Source organism: Gavia stellata, chromosome 2 (genome assembly GCF_030936135.1).
Source record: "Gavia stellata isolate bGavSte3 chromosome 2, bGavSte3.hap2, whole genome shotgun sequence".
In the NCBI taxonomy this organism is placed as follows: domain Eukaryota; kingdom Metazoa; phylum Chordata; class Aves; order Gaviiformes; family Gaviidae; genus Gavia; species Gavia stellata.
In genome coordinates this window covers 9,165,339-9,184,671 of record NC_082595.1, presented here as the reverse complement: position 1 = coordinate 9,184,671, position 19,333 = coordinate 9,165,339, and the positions used below count along the sequence as shown (strand labels likewise).

At 43.6% G+C, this 19,333-nt stretch overlaps 1 protein-coding gene across 1 annotated transcript in view; it reads right to left on the bottom strand.

The window, feature by feature from the left end:
* Positions 1 to 19,333, bottom strand: part of USH2A (usherin) — a 388,501-nt gene that overhangs the window by 5,390 nt on the left and 363,778 nt on the right. Inside the window, exons 65-69 of the mRNA XM_059835821.1 lie at positions 7,397 to 7,606; positions 5,328 to 5,566; positions 4,609 to 4,826; positions 2,565 to 2,741; positions 1,520 to 1,603 (exon numbers count right to left, since the gene is read on the bottom strand). Of these exons, the coding sequence (XP_059691804.1) occupies positions 1,520 to 1,603; positions 2,565 to 2,741; positions 4,609 to 4,826; positions 5,328 to 5,566; positions 7,397 to 7,606 (928 nt within the window). The remainder of the gene's footprint in view (positions 1 to 1,519; positions 1,604 to 2,564; positions 2,742 to 4,608; positions 4,827 to 5,327; positions 5,567 to 7,396; positions 7,607 to 19,333) is intronic.

Genomic DNA, 19,333 nt, shown 5'->3' with positions numbered 1-19,333 from the left:
CGGGCTATAATAAAAAGCTTACTACCCTCAAGAGACCCTGCTTAAAGTCCTGGCATTGCTGCTCAGGCTGGAAATCACCACTGCATCAGCAGCTCTTGAGAAAGGAGGAGGTGGAATGTGAGAAAAAAAGGGTTCTCCAAGTAACCTTGAAGAGTGGAAATGACTACGGTAATTTCAGAGCGGTACAGACAGAGGACATTCTCTTCAGCACTGTGTAGTGGCAGGCCTGTGCAGTTAAGAAGAGAGAGGGAGGAAGACTGAATCGGAATGAGTGATAAATTAATACAAAAGCAAACAACATGAAACATTTCATTTCTCCTTCCCCCACCTGTTAGAAAAAAAACAGCCACTTGGTTGGCTTTACTCGTACACAACACAAGCGTAAGAAATCTCAGTGACAGGATTGCCTGGTTATTTGCAAGCCTCCATGCGAATCCAGACTCTTTGCTAAGGAGTTTCCATCACCTTCGCTTGCAAGTCTCCACTGCAAGTTGCCTGCGGTGCTGATCGAGTTTGCAGTACACTCTGGATACAAGCAGCAAGCAAAAGAAAAAAGGAGCAGACTGTGGAAGGTGATGGATGTAGAGTAACTGGGAACATTTTATAATGCCTTTACAGCAGCCTTGCCTGAAATTCTGCAGGAGGATGGAGTGAGAGTATGAAAAGGGATATAAGGGAAATGCAGTGTAAAGAGTAATTGCAAAGACAAGACCCATCTATTTTAAGAAGCTGAACAAGATGCAACTCAAAAAATAAATAAATGAATTAAAACCAGTATGTCAGTTAGAAATGGTTTGAGTTTAGCTTTGCTTCCCAGAAAACTAAGGAGATGATAAAATCCTGAAACCTTTTACTGGTAAGCATCTGCTACTCAGTGGACAACAACTGACTGGGATTTCATCACCCCAAACTCCTTCACGTCCACAAAACAGGCAAAGGCCTTGTGGACAGGAGGAAGACAGCAGATGTTATAAACCGGGTCCTGACAGCATCTCGTGTGACATTCTCATAAACTTGTTAGGGCAACACAGCCCAGGTGAAATGGCCGAGACTGGTTGGTTGGTCATACGAAAGGAACAGGTGGGTGCCCCTTGCTGGGGTGGGTGGGATGCAGGGAGGAGAGAGAATATGTATTTTCATTGTCAAACTGTGGAGAAATGTGGGAGGACAGGATTAAAATTCAAGATAATCTTAATGGAAATAAAATCTGGAAGAGGTCAGATTCTATGCAGGAGGAAAAAGCACTACATTTTGGAGTAAAATATTTGCATAAAAATAAAAGGAAAAATTATTACACATCTGGAGAAAGGATCTGAAGCTGATCATGATGTAAAGAAACAGAAAGCCATCCATGGCAACAAGGGCACATCATTACTTACATACCTCACACTCTAAAGACACTAAGGAATCCCCTGATCCTGCAATGAGATGCAATCCTGTCTGGCATGCACGGCACATCAGATTTCTACCGCAAACACATAAAATCAATAGGTGTTAGGTATTTTCTTCACATATTTACCAACTCCATCTCCAGCGCTGTACTTGATGACCGGTGTCATGGCGCTCCCTTCATCAGTGATACAGGTCACTTGAAACAAAAAGGCTGAGCAAAAAGGTTAGAAAATACTGTCAGCAGGAGAAACGAAATTCTGTAGGTGCTGCTTTGTCACCGTGATCCCCCAGCAGAGACGGCCAGGTCTGAGAAAAGCCAAGGCAGGCATAACACCTCATAACCCACCCGAGTCCCAGGTCAGAGCCTCATAATCCCTTATACATGGGTATTAAACTTCTGAACTACGAACCGTGGCAGATCATAGGTAGTCACCACTGTGATGTTGATACAAATTATGTTCCTCTTTCACCACCCAATCCTCCCTCTTCCAATGCCGTGCAGCTATCGACTTTCAATTATTCATCATTTTGTTCTAAATCCCTCATACGTCATTCATGGCTGATAGAATAATGTTAAGAATGTTTGAGTAAAAAAAAAAAAGTATTAACACCATTGCAGGAAAGTAAAAAATAAATGACAAAATCCTTTAAAATATAAAAAAACCCAACGCCTTGAAAACAGAAAACATTTTTTCTTGTTTTTTTCCTTTTCTTTTTTTTTTCTTTTTTTCTCCTGTTGACGGAGTGAGTTTCCTTTTATTTTAAAGACCTCAGATTTCTGAAAGAGAAACTAAATTTCAGAACACGGCTGATTCCAAGAGCTACTGCCTTCGTTTTGTTTAAAGAAAAATTCAGGCTCCAGTCTTTCCTGAAGCTGAAGATTTGCATGCATTTCCCAGAGTGTAGCTCTGAAGGGTGGAATTACAATGCAGCTTCAGGATTTGGGAAAGCCGGAGCAGTCTCACCTAGTCAGGTACAGTGTTGAAGGACACTTAGCTCTTGGATTTTTGTTTCAAGCATCTGCTTGGATGCACTTCAGTGTGTCTGTAGTACTCTCCTGTGCTCTTAGTTTGGGATGGCTATGGAGAGTTTTTCTTAAATTTAGCACACAAAGTATTAAATTAGCTCAAGAGTCTTTCACAGAGAGAAAGCTATAGGAAATTGAAACTGACTTTTGTCAGATGTCCTTGGTAAATACAGCTCAGTGTCAAAGCCACTGTAGATGCGTTGCCCACTCTCAGTTAATGCATACTCCTTCAGGCGGCCATTCAGTACAAAAGTGTGACTCCAGTCTATGTGGATGGTAGATAAATTGCTGACAATGGAGAATGGAGCCATGTACCGAGGTGCTGCAAAAGAAGGAAAAAAGCTCATTTCTAGCCAACAGGCATGACTGAGTTATACAGCGCAGAGAACGAGACTGCATGATACAAGCTCTGTGTCACATGTACTCCCTCTCTCTCTTTATATGCATGTGTATGAGTCAGGAAGATACAAGAAGAAAAGAGAAAGCTGCTGTAGCATGCCAGCCTCTGAGAAAGCAGAAGTACCTCATATCTTTAAATTTAAGACCTAGAACTCCCTTCATTTGCCTTTGTGTATGCGGTACAGACACTAAAACTGTATAAATTAAATTCCAGCTTAAGGTGGGGGACAGGGAGACACAGGAGGTTGTGCAAGTTCAGGTGCAGCATGCCGGGCTGTGGGAACCGAACTGCTAAGGCAAGGACTCTTTTGCAAGCCCCCAGAAATTGCCCAAGATCATCTTTTAACACATGCACATACATGAAAACAAGAGCAGACGGCAGGCAGAGAGAAAAGAAACCCAGAACTCACTTCAGGGAGGAAGAGTTAATCAGTTGAGCTCAACAGCTTGCTGACAAAAGACTTCGTTTAAGTTTGAGGTGGTCCTTTCTTTGTGGCTTTGCTATTAAGCCATGTGCCCAGTATATGTTGGTTTGTTCATAAGAAAGCTGCTTGTCCAGCTGCACTTTGCTGCTAATTGCCCACTGTCACTAAAGCAAGCCTTCCAGGCAAGAGGAAGGAGACATTCAGAGTGACTCAGGAGACCTGGTGTGAAGAGGTCAGCAAGGCAAGAAAAGCACGACTGAAAGAAGAGGGCTGCAGACCCAGTGGGCAGGGGTTTAAAAACGGCTTTCAAACCCTTTCATTCTGTATGTCGCACCAGTTCCTTAGGAATTTTCTCCATTTAAAAGTTCATTATCATGTTCCAGCTTTTTAGCTTGCAATTTAATAAAACACAGCTTTAGAGATAAGGACCTTTTTCTTTTTTTTTCAGTGGTGGTATTAAAGAAAATCTGGGGCTGTTCCACCTGAAAATTTTCAGCTGAGGATATAGCAGATACATTTTTAGTAATTACTAGGCAGAACTACCAAGTGATGCAAAAGGGATTTTTAGAAAGGTGATTCTGAAATCCTGACACGAGACTATATGATAAAAAGTGAACATTCTCTTTGCCCTGACCCAACAGGCTGAGGTGAAATGCCCATCTCATCTGTTATGCAATGACTCTGCCTACAGCACTATAGATCTTTTTAATAAGAGCTGATGTTAGACTACTACAAATTCAGTTTTGATGGCAAAATCTATTCTGACTGTAGGCACAGGTCCTGCATGTTTAATTTCCATGCAGACCACCACATGGCCTTAAAGTACTGCTTGTAGTGGTTAGATAGATAGCAACAAATTTGTACTTCAGCATCAACAAGGATCCAGTCATTCAGGTGACATCTAAGGAAAACTCTCATGAGCTGTGACAGAAGTGTGGCATGAATTAGGACCATAAGATTGTTCCTGGAAAGAATCACCAGGTCTCTTTCAAGATCTCCACTTTTCCCCGGGATTATTTATGGCAGTGTATTTATTGCTACACGTCACCCTTCTGGTAATACTTGAACATTTTATGTTCTGCAGCTTTGCTGCCCATTTTCAGTAAAATAAAAGGTTTCCAGGCTCCCAAGATAGAGGATGTGATAGCAGATGATAAGCAAAGAAATATTTTTGAAGGAATGAGCAGTCAAGCCCCAGAGCAGAATTTCAGTGAATGGGCAGGAGAGGCACAGTGACCGGGGACATGGAAGAGCAGGTTTCTGGGGACATCATCTTTCACAGAGGTGGAGATGTCATTTGGCGCTATGCAGCCCCGTGCATCAGAAGCGGGCGTTGCTGATCAGTGAACTATTTCTCATACTCACGCTCCTTTTCTGTAGTGAAACCAATCCATTCTGAGGCGCTGCTGCCAACTGAGTTGTAAGACACAACTCGCAGATTATAAGTCGTGTAAGGCTCCAGGTTGGACACGTTGGCACTCTGTCCTTTTCCTGTATACTTCACCTCAGTTGGGCCAGGACTGCAAGCCTTCACTGCTGGCTGTAGGTTCAGGGGACAAGCCATATACACATGAAGCTCATAGCTGAGAAGAAAGTTGAGATTTTGATTAATCAAGAGCCTTAATAACACAACCACCAATCATACGTTTCATCCTCATTGCTGTATGTCTGGCTACCAGAGAAGAGAATGGGCCTGATCCCAGTTTTTCTCTTGGAGATTTTGGCCCCAACTGTAAGATGCCTTTGAGAAATCATGGTTGCAAGTAAGTCACACTCACAATGAAGCTGTTGCTGCCTGTTACCTTGCAAATCAGGATTTGCCTAAGTAACTACAGAATGCAGCTGCCTCTTTGCTGCCAGTTGAGCTCACAACTTTTTGGCTGTGCAACCATAGCTGTCAGACAATTATCTCCACTCACAACCGCTCATCCTCTCCACTGTCATCCTCCCCAATACCCTGCTCAGGAGAAAAGCAACTGTTGCGTGTCAACACCTCCCAGATGGTATTCAGGCCACAGGGGGTATCACCACCAACACAGGGAAGGAGGAGCTAAGGTGTGCATCTACTGCGTGGCATCTACTACCTGGTGACAATGCCGTTGGGTGACTGAGGGGCGCTCCACTGGAAAGAGGCGTTCCTGGAGGTGACGGTGCGGATCTGCGGGGGGGGCTGCTCTGAGGGTGGAGCCGGCTGCGTGGTGATTTGGGCCATGGGTCCTTTGCTGCAACAGTTGAAACAGGTGCAGGCCTCCACTCCGATAGAGTATGTGGTGAAAGGTTTTAGCCCATGTATTGTCTGCTGGGTGGCAGTCCCTTCTGACAGCTATAAAAATTAAGAGGGAATTTGTCACAGCACCACAAGTACTAAATAAGAGTTATGGAGGTGAATTAACTTCAGAAGAAGACGGGCACAAGGTTCTGCATGTCCTTTAAGGCTGACATTAATGCAGCTGTTGTGTACTGGGAACTCTGCACTCATTTTTCTCCCATTACGAAGTTAAAGGGCACTGTTCAAAGGAAAAGACCATGCCATCAGTGGCCTCACAGACGTCTTGAGTTGAGCTGTGACCACTCTATGTCACCTTGCAAATGTCATTCTCAGGAACAGAGAAACAGAAAACCTTTAAGGAGAAACTCTGGGATAACTGGTACTGAAGCAAAAAGAAATTAATGTGGAAAATAGCTCCGTGATAAGTGTGCTAGCAAATACTCACACGTATCTCACAAGCTTCCTCAACGTGGATACAAGAGACAGCATTGGGCAGAGTGATACGAATGCGTCTGGTGGGTCAGTTTACTCACAGACAGGAGAATGTGCTCTCTGGTAGGTAGCTCTAAGTCGAGGGCCAACATGATGCTGCTCTGCATTCAAACGGCCACGGTCTGGGCGAACCTGTTAGGAAACTCTCCTACCCTCAGCAATGAAGACCTGGCAGTTCTGGCAAAGGAAACGGTGCCCTCATTCTGAAACTGCTCGGAGGAACTGCCACTTCACCTCGTTGCCGTAGTCATTTGCGGGTATAGCTTCTTAAGCCAAAGAAATAAAAATATGTAGAAAACACCAACGAGGGGCAACATCTGCTCCCATTTGGCAGCATGTGATTTAGCAGACTGCAGCAAAAAATAGGAAGGGAAGAGTCAAGCAAGCAACGGAAAACACTTGGTACTTCTTGATGCCAGAGCCAGAGATGAGCCAGCATCATGGCAGGTGTGAGGGGATGGAAATGGAGGGCCATGCAGGCACCAATGAGACGAACTGGCTGAATCAGACACAGACACAGACAATTGCACTCGAAGGAATAAATGCGTAATGTGCAATCAGTGGGCAGCTTAAGCTCACGGAAAGGATTGATGACCTGGGAAGGTGTCCCTAGCACTTCGAAGCTGAGCAAGATGGGATAAGGGAAAAAAAACCCCATACAAATATTTACCTACTTGTACAAAACAAACAAACAGGTAGTGTTACAGACAAAAAGTATTCAAGTGTTTTGCACTGATTTGGTGGTAACTGTTCCAGGCACCTTCCACAGACCTAACCTTTCCCCACATCTCCCTGTTTTACAACTCTAATGAAGCCCTGCAGGTTTCCTAAGCTGAGACTGGTCATTTCTGGACACCTAATGGTGTCTAAGCTGAGACACCAGACACAGAAGAAGTTGCTTGGCTACTTGCACTATTCTTCAGTGCTTTACCATGAAACACCTCTCATCAACAAGAAAAATTTTAAGGGAAGCTCATGTACAGCACTTTCTTCTGAACTTCAAATCCATAGGCTATCCAAAGCACACAATCATTTCCTAATGGATGCAGTTCCACCTGCACCATTTGGACTGTTGGGAGCTGTCGGGAAGCGTTTTGTTTGGACGGTTAGCCGCCCCTGAACAATACTGCTGATTCCCATCACATTGTCACAGCACATCACCATGTCAGAAGTGTTTAATGATGATTTTAGTTCCTTGGGAAGCACATTTAGATGAGTGAAAGCACTGGTGGCACTTTAGCCAGAAGAGAGCATTGCAGAGCAATTAATGATGGGAGTGCAGGAGAGGAAGAGAGTCTGTAACCAACAGTAGCAGCTTGTAAGAACAAAATTGTTAAAGCCAGAAAATAGACGCTCAAATGGAAGTACAGAAACAGTGTTGACAATACTCACCACCACATCAGTCCCTCTGGTATCATTAGAAAACAGCCTGTAGATACTGACCACCCCGTTTGGCTTAAGAGGGGGGCTGATGTTCACCACAGCCACTGTGGATGCCACCATGTCGAAGACGGGAGCTCCCAAGCCCTCAGGAGGGGCAGGGCCTGTCCGGCAGCGGGACCAGCCGCTCGGCGTCCGGCCCGCTGAGTTTACTGACCACACCTTTGGCACACAAAAACAGAGACACTGTTAGCGAAGTACTCAAGCCTACAAAACATCCACGGTTAGCCAGGGATGCTACTGCAGCTGTACGGGCACTGAGAAAAATGCAGTGCAATGACACCCATGCAAAATGTCCCTTGACTGCCGCCCAGCACCTGTGTTGACACAGTGACCTTCTAACAGAAGAGTAGCGTATTTCCCACTGCTACATTTAGGAAAAAAAAGCAGCTTTCATGTCTCAGGCAGTTTGTGTTCGTGTGTCTTCTTCCTACCTGATCCCCCAACTCTGAATTCCTACCACTGTCTGTGTCATACTATGCAAAGAGGACTCCTTGAAAAGCTGTGATCAACAGTGATAATATTTTCAAAGACATCTGAACAAAAATACTGATCTCCAGTCCTGCCAGTTTCTCCCTTCTACACACTTTCTTCAGGTATGCAAGCAGCCCCGATGAATTCAGCTTGGCACTGTGTGACACTTCAGTTACATTCACCTTGACTGAATCGCACAAACCAAACTCTAGTTACTCTTTAAAAACGGAAAGTTTTACAGGAACATACCTCTCAAAAATATTAATGTATCAGTCATTTGGCAACATTTTCAGTAACCCATAATATAAATAAAGCCCATTGAAATGTATAGTTAAGTCAGCATCTCTCATTGGTTTTCACAACAACATTTGCTTTATGGCATGAGTACAAAGGCAACAGCTTCAGTTCCAAGATTTCAAAATTTAGCAGCTTGAATTAGGCCTGATTAAAAACCACATGTCTCTATGAACTATGCCTACTGATTCTGTCAGCTTCCCAAAACCAGAGTGATCTGCAGACTACATAAAACTCAGCACTTATTAAAAACAGTCTCCAACAAATCTGCATGAAAATTAAATTTTGCTTTCATCAAGGAGTGAATAAACATATGGAAGGATGTATAATCTTATTTATCAAAAACCATTTGTGTAATTAAACACGAATATCATAAAAGGTTGCCTTAGGTCATCATTTGCATGAGTAAGTAATTTGTAGAATGTCAGGTACAATAGACAGAATAGATGGATGCGTGAGCATATAGGGTTAAATTAGGTTCAATATTAGCCAACCACATAGTGATCAATCAGAATGATAGATCTAAATGGCAATACAAGAGGACTGTCTGAGTGATTTTTAGTATAAGTATTCCTTAGTAAGCTTTCATGTCCAGCAGTTCTAACTACAGTAAAACAAGTTCTTATGTGATCTACTCTGGGCAGAGGTCCTGGGGAATTGAATGGTGGGACTATGCCTTAAAAAAAATAGGTGGTTTAGAAATAAGAGGTCTTCAAAACTGACCCTGGAGTCCTTCCAGCTTGCAATATTAAGTTCCAAGATCACAGGACACTTCACAAGGAGCCTGGGGAAGGAAAAAGGCCAAAAACCACTGCAGTGGCTTTGAAGACTGTGGTTCTGCCAATTACAAACCCAAAGTTCCTGCGTGATTCCATCAGTAACATACAGCACCATCCAGTGAAACACTACGTAAGTACAGATGATGCCCTGTGATAAAAAGCTCAGCCAAAGCACTTTCATTTTCAGCGAAATCAGTAATATATCTCTGTTGTGAACTTTTCATAAAGTCAAACTCTGTTCACTTTACTGCAGTAGGTCAAACCCTCTATCTCAGTTCAGTTCCAGCTGCTACAAAGATTTGCCCATGGTCGTTCACTTCAAGGGGCTTATTTCTTTGTGGAAAGGATAAGCCACATACGGACAGAGCAGCTCTGAGCGTGCCACTGGCATCGACTCAGCACTGACCTGAGCTCAAATGCTCCAGTTGTAACCAGGCTGTGGCCTTGATGAGCACAGAGCGTAACAATGTCGGACTTGACCTGCTGAGCAAGCTGTCCACAGCAAAACTGAAGATGATGAGTTAGGAACAGAGTGTAGCATAGGAATTCAGCCTCAGAATGGGACCCTCTAGGAATTTCGGAGGAGAGTGGGATGCAACTCATTTGGGAAGCAGACGCCTCATTGAGGGTTGGATGGAGACACCTTCCCCCATAGATCTCCTGTCATAGGTGCCTACGCCTTGTCTTTTAGAAAACAAGTCTTATTTCAGACAAACAAGGGCTCTTTCTTTCAAAACACTGTCTTAGGACGAGGGAAAAGGGATGCTCATCCCCTTTCATACTACAGCTAAGTAAGTAAGTGGTTAAAGGACTCCTCCAGGAGGCAGGTAGTTTAAGTTCAATCACATGCTCCAATGGCAGCAGTCAAGCCTGCCGCCCTCCAGAGTGGTAATGCCCAAGCGGGTGACCTGTCTTTGTACCTGGGGTGCTCCCAGTGCTCCCTTCGGGGCTGTTTCACTTTGCATGAGCACAATGAAATCAAGGTTGACCGGGCAGAGCCCGAGCAAGCGGGACTGGACGTGGTTCCCCAGCCCTTCCCCAGGGCACTGTGGGGGACCTGAGGTTGTGGTCCCTCCCCCAGGCATCACATGCTTGTTCCTCTCGAAAAAAGGCTGAGGTCATGGCCGCAGGTGTGTGGGCCTGGCAGACAGGCATGCTCTGAGTGGGCCTTCTAGGCAGACACCAGCTACTCAGCCCTGCCAAGACACCTTTCCAGCAGAAAACCCGTAGGTGTGTGTGAAACTCTCTAAAGCCAGCTTCTGAGACAGCTGTGACAGCTAAACAGGACTTCTGCAGATCTAAATTCTGGATTTACACTGACCTAAGCTGGATTCCCTCAACTCCCTCTGCTTCTGCTCAAACATCTGTAAAAGGATGGATGGGTATAAAAATATTTCCCTTTGAGAATCGCCATCCAAGTAAATCCTGGTCAGCCTTTGCAGAGGGAGCAGTAAGTGCCCAGAACTGACTGCAGATGGAAATGCTCATGTTTAGCCACTTCTTTGATGAAGAAATGGGACAGCATGGCAACAGAAGCCACAATGAGGAATGCCTGTTAAAATCAGAGGTTTGGTCATGGATCCTGAAAAAGTCACCACAAAACTGCCATGGATGAAAGCTGTTGCCTGGCTAGCCTGGTTAAACTGAAATGTCATGGTTTGGACTTTTGTAAAAAGCTTTTTGGGCTCACAGAAATTCCTTCTAAATTGTGAGATAATCAGCACCAAAAAATATTCAACTGCATTCATATAGAAATGTAAAGAGCTTAACAGGCAGCAGTATTACCTGCTGCTTATAATGTAAGAAGATTATAAAAAAGCAAACAGGAACGTGGGGCAAACAAAAAGCAATCACATCTCAGGGATGTATTGAATGGCGAAACACAGACAGCAGAAAGCCAACAAAAGTTTCTTCTAACTTGACTTTCTGAATATACTGCCTCCAAAAGCATTGTCTGACATCATGGTGCGTGGCTCAGCACCCTGCCAAAAGATGTGCTGCTGTTAATGGCTGCACTGTCCCAAAAAAGCCAGGAGAGGGCTCCGAAATCAGCTACACGGGTTACTACTTAAAATGCTTTACCAATCTGCTGGCCCCTGGCCCAGACTGCACTTTGAAGTGGAGCCAGAGAGAGAGAGAGAGGTGGGGAAACCTCCCCGGGGACTGAAGAATTCCAGTTACAGGTAACTAAGCTTGTTTTTTTCCATCATAAATGAGCCTTCACAGATCTCTGCTTCTAGAAGAAACCGGTGATCAGCTGTTGTTCAAAATGATCACCGGGCAACCTCAAGGTTCATCGGCACAGCAAGAAGGGGCAAAACCTATAAGGATCAGGCAGGGAAGTGCTGAGAAGATGGCCACAGCCTTACCATGGTGAGCCCAGCCTGTTCAAGCTTAGTAAAGCTGAGTAATGACTCCTCCCATAAAGGGCAACAAAATCACAACAGCCCTTGGGCATGGATGCAAAAAAATTATGGTATTGTAGATGCTGACAGTGGAAGAAGCCCATTAGATGACTTACTCCATCCCTGAGCTACACAGGTTCATCTGCTGCAACACTCTTGAAACCCCAGGTCCTTACCAAGGAAGCTATGTTTTAAACTAAAAAAGAAGCTTTTCTTTCATCAAATTGAGATCGTATGTGAAGGTATTTACTCCATACAGGAGGTACTAACGGGAACAGAGGGAAACAGCTGGATATATGCTTCCACAGCTCCTCCAACTCTGCAGCACCGGAAAGGCACTAGAAAAAGAAAACCAATGATAAACCAGGCAAGCACTATGGCCTCACAGTGATGAAAGAAGGAAGGTGAAGAAGCTGCCAAAATAAAGCACTCAAATTAAACCCCCTCAAAGGACAAAGACAGTCCAGGATTAAGGCAGAAAACACTGTGTGTGGCCAAAAGTTCCCCAAAACATAAAAGCAATCCCTTGATCACACGACTCCGATTACGTGAAGAAGCGCAACCGCGGCTGACTGAGCAGCAGTTTGGCAGAGGACGTTGTGCATGTGCGAACACCTGCCAGCTCACACCACTTGCGTCTCAGACCTGCCTCAAACAATGTGACAGGTATTATGGCTGCAAACACAGGGACCAACCGGGAAGTCCCCGAGCGGGAATCCACTCTGCTCCTGCAAAGGGGAGCCTCAGGCAGATGACAGCCTACAGAGAATGAGAAACTCTCCCTTATGGGAGTGATCTCATTCACTTCTGCTGAAGCGTGGCAAGGCAGCAGCAAGCAGAAGGGTGGACTGGCTGGCAGTAGCTTGCCTGTCTGAAGGCAGCAGTCCTGAGCTCCTGCTGACTTCCCAGGTCAGGGAGAGCTGGGATCCTCTGCTTTGCATGGGGGCCAGATGCTGCTCACCCTTCCTGCTTGCAGGAAATCAGCAGAAAGGAGGGAGAGCCAAACAGCTGACTACCGACCAGCTGCGACTCCTGGCTCCCGCCACATCCTACAGGCACTGTGCATCATACTGCTTCGCACTGCAGTTAATCTGCAGTCCCTCACAGTTGCCTCTGTGAGGGACAAGATCTCAGCTCCGTATGTGGCAGCAGCTTGCACTGACCTCCTGCAGGCACTCAGAAAACAGCCTTTTGCCTTAAAAAAAGTCTTATTAGTAAATCACTACCTACTTTGAGCACTGCTTAGAGCTGTAGGGCAGTTAGGTAGTGCTGTAGGTTCTGGGGAACCACAAGGTCAGACCAAGCCACCCCTTTCACACGTGCACATAACTCTTTACTCCTGTGTGTAAGAGTCAGGTATGACTTGGGTCTCTGCCCTTAGGACATCCACAGGCTCCAAACACCTGTCACTGTTGGTCTTTCCAAAAAAGGATTCAATGCTGGCACTACTCAGTGCATGCCAGGAGAGACAAACAGTAGCAGTGAGGAGTTCGTACCACTCTTCTCTTTCTAGAGTTGTTTCATGGAGGTTGCAAAGACACAGCACTACTTTGAGGCTTTGCCTTGGATTTCTTGACTCAGATTTGTTCAATTTCTAACCCTACACTTACATAAATGCAGAGTTTTCACAGTGTAATTCTTTTCCAAGATAGCAAGACATTTTATGGATATATAAGATATGACATCAGTAAGTTCAGAAACACAGCCGCCAATTTTTAATTGTGTTTGAAGAGCAGCCTGCAAGAAAATTGAAGAGACCATAATCTTGGCTGGTAAAAATTAGAGAAAACCCGAGCAGCTCCCTCTCGCCATCAGTTGCAGCACCCTTCACAAGTTTTTCTTCTCATCAGAACTGACTGGTGGGCAGCCTGGGTAATTCGGAGTTACTTATGCGATGTCAGCGCAGCTCAGAGCACAAAGCTTGTGTACCAAAATCTAGCATTCAGCATTAGGATAATGTATTCACATCTGGGCACTGCAGTGTCAGGCAGGTATTAGCAAAGTAGAAAGTTTCAAAAGTGGTTGCAGTCTACGGGGGACAGAGCAAAGGCAAGGGAAAGAAAATATCGTGTCCACTCATGACTAGGGGTACAAAAAGGTAGTAAACAAAGTGTGCTTCCTGATTGCCCATCCTCAGATCCATACTTTTCCCTCTTCAACATTCAGTTAGCATCCTTAGGGAGGCCATAAACATATAATGGGATAGATTTTAGGTCCAGGCTTCCAGCACTGTGATAATTTGAGCCTCTTAACATTGCTATTCCTCCTCACTGTTCAAATACTAATAATAAAAGTACTAAACCCATTCTGAGAAAGGGAAAGGGAAAGGGAAAGACAACAGGCAAACACTTTGGGACTTAAACAAAATTACCAAATTCTAAAGGAAGCTCATTTCATATAACATAGTATAACACCAGTAATTAATGAGAGATGTGAACAGGTTTAACTCTAAAAGGTAGAAAATTAAATAATTTGTTTCCTATGGGTATATAATGAGATAGTTACCAAGTTCCCATGAGAGAGATAAGCAGATATTAAAAGGTCTTTCCAATACCTGTAATGGCTAAGGGCAACAGCTAATTCAATAGATTCGATCAAAATCACCACTTCTTTCTCTGCTTCTGATTTATTACTTTGGCTGTAGTTAGTCATCACTCATTTTAGTTTGCTTTTCAGCAGTCATAAATTATGCCTCATAAATAAAAAGATACAATCAAGGAAATCGTATCAAGTCATCTACAGCCCTGGAGTATATTTTCCCCTGGTACTCACACTAATGTCTTTTTAAAGGATAGCTTGCCATGGTTTTGACTATGTCAGAATCACAATTTACCGAGAAGGGTCTTGCAAGAGTGGTGCTGTAACAGTCTCACTGGTAATTTTGGAAGCCAGCAAATCCAGTCTAATATCCGTATATAGTTCAATGAACAAAAATCAAGGTTTGTTGCATCAATGCACTGTTTATGCACTTGAATTTAGGGTGCTGTTGAAAACAGAAACATAGTGCTTGAAGTGGAGCTTAATGAAAGAAATTGCGTGGTTTCAAATGGCCCTTCTCCCTCCCGTGTACTCTCTACCAGGGGAAAGGAAGCATCTCATTCTGCAAAAGGGTGTTTACAGTAAGTATTGCCATTACATCAGTGAAACAATATAGTTACATCTGCTTCACTTTTCAGACGCTGAGGTCAAGCTCAGTAGCCTAATGCAGGTGTAGTATGAGAAACTCTTACTTGGAAGCAGGGAGCACAACAAACCTTGTAAGAAAAAACACTCTTCCAAGCAAAATGAAGAGGGGATAACAAGCAGTGAGGTCAAGAAAGATCTACATTTTATTTTGTGTCACTACTTTGTAGTGCATCTTTCTGTCAGGGAGACGGGAAGAAATGGTGAATTAAAATGATGAAAAGGATCCAGATATGAGGGATGTTCTAAATGGGTGACTACCCATCACTGGCCAGTCAGAAAACTGGTTTCACCCCATTTTAAGCTGCAGAAGTCACTGAGCTGTTTGTCAGTAACTAAGCAGCACAAACTGGAGCTCAGCCAATGATTTGACAGACAGGCTGGTAAACCAAGTGTCGTTCTTGTCATCTCTGAAAAGTGACCAAGAGGCCTGACATATTCTGCATTCCACGTAGTTGGTTATTCCTTAATCTTCATGACTTTGCACCCATTTTTTTCTCTTTATCTCTCCAAAATCAGAATATGACTTGTTTTCTCTTTGAGAGTCCAAGATGGAGGACCCAAAACATATTTCCCCTGGTATATCTCGGGGTATTTCCTAGACCCTTCACTTGGCTGCAGTAACTGGAGTGTGAGAAGCACACTTCACAAGCAAGAGGGATGCTGTGCCTCCAGCAGCAGTCGGAGGCAGACAGCTTCAGCGCTGCAGACCCTGTCTTGGTGCACCGGATAGTCATCCCAGAGAATAAACCTCTGCAGGGAGCCATAAAACTTTCTCAAAAGTGACAGTCCTAGATTTCTGTCTTTTACATGTTCTGTGCCTGCCAAATGGACATAAGGATGTGTACTAACCAGGAAGACATTAAGCCATTAATCTGAAGAAGTAGTCTTAAGTATACAATTAAGTGCAATTGTGGAGGAGTGACATTGCACTTGCATGGAAATCACCCCATGCTCTGACAGCTCTGCTTTGCAGAATAGCACTAAATGCCACAAGTCTCTGTTCAAAAGGGCCTTCCCTTAGCTGAGAAAACCAGCTCTGACCCGATAGGTTGCTATATGGTAACATTGCTCACCATCCTCAATAATTCCTGAGATGGGCCTACACACTTTGTTTCAAAAATATTCCAGGAATCAAAAGATTACACTTGCAAACTCATTAGGCCTCATGAGTTATAAAGTTTGTTTAAGTGAGGTTTTATTTTTCCAGGATATCATGCCATTGCCTCTGTTTAATACAGCTGAGGATCTCAGGCAGCATTCCAACAAATAACCTAAAAGGCCAGATGCTCTAGAAAATGCAAATATTTAAATGTACGAATAGACCGATAGAGGGAATTTCAAAGATCTAAGTAATTATTTCTGAGTACAGGACAGCAGGCACTTCAATGCCTCTTAAAAACCCACTGAAACCTGGCAGGTGCTAATATGCTTATGCAGATCTGGCCCTTAAAGAATAAAAGTGCTTCTTTGAACAATACTGACCTGAGCATTTAGGGGGCATAGTCCCTTTGACCAGCATGAGCTTCTAAAGTCACTTCATCATTTCTGAAAGTGCACCAGTTGCATCTAGTCATACAAACCCTAAATATTCAGCTGAAGTTTCCAGGAAAAAACAAAAACAAAACCCCCCAAATCCAAAATCCTGACTTCAGATCCAAAGAAGCTGTCAGGGTTCATTGAACTAAATCTCAATACTTCCAAAAATGCTGGAGAGTCCCATCACAGCGCTTTGATTTTATCTGCATTCTGCTGGAGGAGATTCAGTTGCATTTAAAGTTTTATGTCCAGCAAATAAGCCTCAAATGCAGAGACAGCAGAATCAATATCCAGTTTAAGTGAAATATAAATCTGGGTTTCATCAGCATAATAGCAAAAGCCAAGCCCTATACTTATGAATAACTTGTCTTACAGGCAAGATATAAATTGTCAACAATGGAGGGATTCAGAATAGATCCCAGAGGACTGCTGCAAGTGACATAAGCAGAAGACAAACACATGCATGCAAAAAGCTCTCATGGTGAAATAAATGGCCACCAGTGAAAAAAACCAAAAAATGATTTAGGGTCCCAGTCAACAGCTTGGCCCAGTTATGGAGTAGAACTGAGATAAAAAGCAAAGTCTTGAATACAGCACGGTAAGCCACAGGAATCTGGTCAAGAGGCTTTCTTTGTTATCCTTCACTGATAGATATTAAAAACTTTGGCTCAAGAACGTCTCTGTGGTATGAACTTCCCAAAAACCAGCTTCTGACAGAGATAATTGAAAGTTGATGCAACTGAGAATATCCCACAGCCAATGTCTACAACTTCCAACTTGGGAAGTATTTCTTTATCTAAGAAAGATTCCTGACTAATAAGTAGGGCTTGGGTCTGCTACAATGCTTGCTGTCTACTCAGCCCCATCTGCATTTGAATTCACATTCTTCACAGATCCTGTCCAAAGTAGCAAGGAGATCTGGTCTAACAATTGTTCTGCTGTAAGGAAACTACAGTAAGGGGAGAGCAGACTTTACACTGTTGTGGCCAACAGATGGGCCCTACACAGGCATTAAAGGAAAGCTAGGAGAAAGAAATGCAAACCTTAGTATTTGTACGTAGTAGGACTTAAAACACAAACAGTTCACCCTAAAGTGTGCTGTTTGTAGGAAAGGTTTAACAGCTCTCGTCACAAGAGAAGTGACAACTGGAAAATATACCCTCATATATTTAAAGTGCAATAAATTTGCAGGCTTTGAGTAACTATTATTTTTGCTTTGGAAAGTATTATTGTAGCATCTCCTGTACTGCTAAGTTTAAGAAGACGTCATTAAGTAACTGAAGGAAATCAAGTAACGTGGACCTGCAATCAGCAATAAGAAGCAGCAGCTCACAGATGCTCGTCATTTCCTTCAGCACAAAGCTAACAGATGCACTTTTCACACTGGCTGTTACCTTACAGACAAGCTGCCAATCCAGAAACATCTGAAGGAAAAAAAGAGGTTTGTGATTGTCAAGCAGAAAAGAAAGGCTTTGTGAATAGTGCAGTGACTATACTTTTTTAGTAGCATCCTAGTCTCTCTTTTCAATAGTTTTATAATTGTCCCTTCAGAATCCTTTTCTCACCCAAATTAGAGCTGCTGGAACAGATTTATGAAGAAAGCCACTGCATGCCTTCTTCCCAGGCCCCAGGACTCTGACAGTAATGGAACAAGAGGCAAGGGACACAAGTTGAAACAAGGGAATTAGATGCAAAGAAAAGTAAGAGATATGTAGTCAGAAATTGGAACAGGATGCCCACACAGGCTGTACAATCTCCATCCTTGGACACATCCCTGAACAGCCTGCTCTATCTGGACCTCCTTCAAGAAAGGAGTTAAGCTATATGCCTTCCTTCTGGATGTCCCTTCCAACCTACATGACTCGGTGAGTCTACGACACATGTACATGTAGCAGCTGGACAGACTAATGTGATAAAGCAACTTTTTAGATGTAATTCTTCATGGTTTCTGGCTACCAAAAAGAACACAACAGCAGCAGTGGAGCAGAGCTAACAAACAACCTGATCTGTACAGTGTACTCGCATCAAATTTGTGAATAGCACCAAACTGGAGGGGACCAGCTGATATGTTGAAGGACAGGTCTGCCATTCAGAAGGGCCTAGAGGAATGGGTCATCAGGAGCTTTATGAATTTCAGTAAGACAAATGCGAAGTCTTGCTCCTGGGAAGGAATAACTCCTTGCAGCATTACAGGGTAGGGACTGACCAGCTAGGGAATATCTCTGCTGGAAAGGACCTGGAGGTCTTGGTAGATAGAAAGCTGAACATGAGCCAGCAGTGTACTCTGGCAGCAAAGATGGCCAACAGCATCTTGAGTTGTTTAACAGGAGCGTAGCCAGACAATTAAAGGAAGTGATTACACACCTTTACTTAGCATTTGTTCCGTTTTGGCCCCCGAATACAAGAAAGATATTGATAAATTGGAGCGAGTTCAGCAGAGAGCCACCAAGGTATTTGGGGTTGGAGAACTTGGCCTATAAGGAGAAATTGTGGGACTGGGGCTTGTTCAGCCTGGAGAAGAGATGGCTTTGGAGGGATTTGATTGCAGTCCCACAGCACGTACCCACAGGCTAATGAGGAGGTGGGTCCAGGTTCCTCACAATGGTATGTGGTGAGAGGGGACAAGACAAAACAGGTATAATCTCAAGCAAAAGAGAGGGTTTTTCAGACTGAATGTAACAAAAACACTTTTTCGTAATGAGGACAGTCAAGCAGTGGAGCAGACTGCCCTAAGAGATTATACAATCTCCCTCCCTGGAGGTTTTCAAGATGCAACTGGATAAAGCACTGTGCAACTTCATCTGACCTCTTAACTGGCCCTGCTTTGAGCAGAAAGTTAGAGTGGTTGGCCTCCTGAGAGCCCTTCCAACCTGAATTATCTTGTGATCCTATAAGGCAAATGAGCCTGTAAAAAAAAAAAAAAAAAAAAGATTGCCACCACCTTGCAGCAGCTCAGGAGTTGGAATGCATATATATGTAAACATGCTTGAACAATTTTTTAATTTTTTTTTTTAGGAAGAAGGTTGTAAAGACATTTGAACATTGCCAAACTCATCTTCCAGATATATCATGTGTACAAATATTGTGTACATAATCAGTAGTGAGGCTTACTGGTATCTTGTTTGGTGGCAAATAAGCATGCCTATTCATAGACAACATAATATTGAAAAATCAACCTCATCCTGCCACAATACTACATCCACTTACTTTTAGAA